This window comes from Coenobita brevimanus, unplaced genomic scaffold, assembly GCF_032717465.1.
Source record: "Coenobita brevimanus isolate Jiangsu-jjx unplaced genomic scaffold, ASM3271746v2 jjx.HiC_scaffold_3236, whole genome shotgun sequence".
Taxonomy (NCBI): Eukaryota; Metazoa; Arthropoda; class Malacostraca; order Decapoda; family Coenobitidae; genus Coenobita; species Coenobita brevimanus.
The window spans coordinates 3,961-5,410 of record NW_027644242.1 but is presented as its reverse complement, the minus strand read 5'-3'; the positions used below and the strand labels follow the sequence as shown (position 1 = coordinate 5,410).

General features: G+C 39.8%; 1 protein-coding gene across 1 annotated transcript; it reads left to right on the top strand.

The window, feature by feature from the left end:
* Positions 1 to 356: 356 nt before the first annotated feature.
* On the top strand, positions 357 to 1,129 carry LOC145390175 (death-associated protein kinase dapk-1-like; the record flags this gene model as incomplete). Its single annotated transcript, XM_080265195.1, has 1 exon — positions 357 to 1,129. A coding segment is annotated over exon 1 (773 nt), but the record flags the coding sequence as incomplete, so codon positions are not given.
* Positions 1,130 to 1,450: the final 321 nt, after the last annotated feature.

Sequence of the window (1,450 nt, the reverse complement as noted above, 5' to 3'; positions counted from 1 at the left end):
AGCTGAAATGCTCCTTCTGGCGATGTCCTTTAATTGCAAGTTTACTAAACATTCATAATGATTCATAAACTTTTGAATTCAAAAGATAATCACACTTTTCCATTAATTTTTGCTGTATAAATTTAGATAATATATACTGTAATTATTTATGTTTCTATAATCTAAATGAAGAACGTTAAACCTTGTAAAATATGACCCCATTCGTAAAATTATTTTGAACTCATTACCAGTTAAAATAACCATTCAGCCCTTAGTGGTAGGAGTATAAAAGGGTGGTGAGCTTTGTTTACTGTCATTCCTTAGCTAGCTGTCTTGTGGGAAGCACACTTAGACCTTGCACAAGTTGCGTTATGAGCATGGACGCATACCAGGAGCATTTACGGGGCCTTTGTGCTTCCTTAAAGGTGAAGAATTACACAGCAAAGAAATATGGTGAAATCAGTGCAAAATATGCCATAAATTTTCTGGGGAGCGGTGGGCAGGGCTCGTGTGTTCTGCTGACGGGAAACAGTAAAAGCTACGTGGCCAAGGATTACGATGACGTTGCTCCAAAGGATCTCGTCAATGAGATTACATTTTTGAGTCAACTGAGGGATGTCGCCGGTGTACAGGAATTAGAAGCAGTTTGTACCGAGTACCGAACTTTATTGACAAAATTTGCTGGAAGTGATGTTTCCACCTATATTGAGAAGAACATTGAAGAAGTTGATCTGGATTTTGTAGTGATGATCATTAAACAACTAGCATTAATAGTTGATGAAATAAATTCCCTTAATGTTTATCATAATGATATCAAATGTAATAATGTTTGCCTGCGAAAGTTTGCTGGTAGACCAAAGATAACGCTTATCGACTTTGGTTTTGCCACAAACGCCTCAGCCCCGGTGTTCAAAATTCCAATGTGCAGGGGGCGGCGACGGATGTTTCCTTGGATGGCGCCCGAGGTTTTGCAGGGTGAGTGCAGCTCATCAGCTTCGGATACTTATAGTGTTGCCTACGCGATCATTGTTCTGTTTGGTAAAGTAAAGATGGCTATGCCCTCAGAACTGGAGGAATGGGTTTTGGGTGCATTCTCCAATGAGCCTCTGGCCCGGCCCACTCTAGACCAATTGATTGATGTTCTCTCAAGGTGAGTGAGTATTAACTATCTCTTACTATGACTGATGGGATGACTCCATCAGACGGGCATAATCATGTGGTGTTATCCTGAATAAAGAGTCAACATCCTGTGGTCTGTAGCACTTTTACTGAGATGCTTTATATTCTGCTTCAGTATCAACAATAAAAATTCCATTATAACACATTCTGATCCTAACAACTACAAGGATGACTTTCAGCTGAAGCCATTCTTTTTTCTGAGTGACCTTCTTTAATGAGTCTACATCCGGTGGTGCAAACTTTTAGCAAGAAATGAAATGGACGGAAGAAACTACGGCGAAATCATACACAA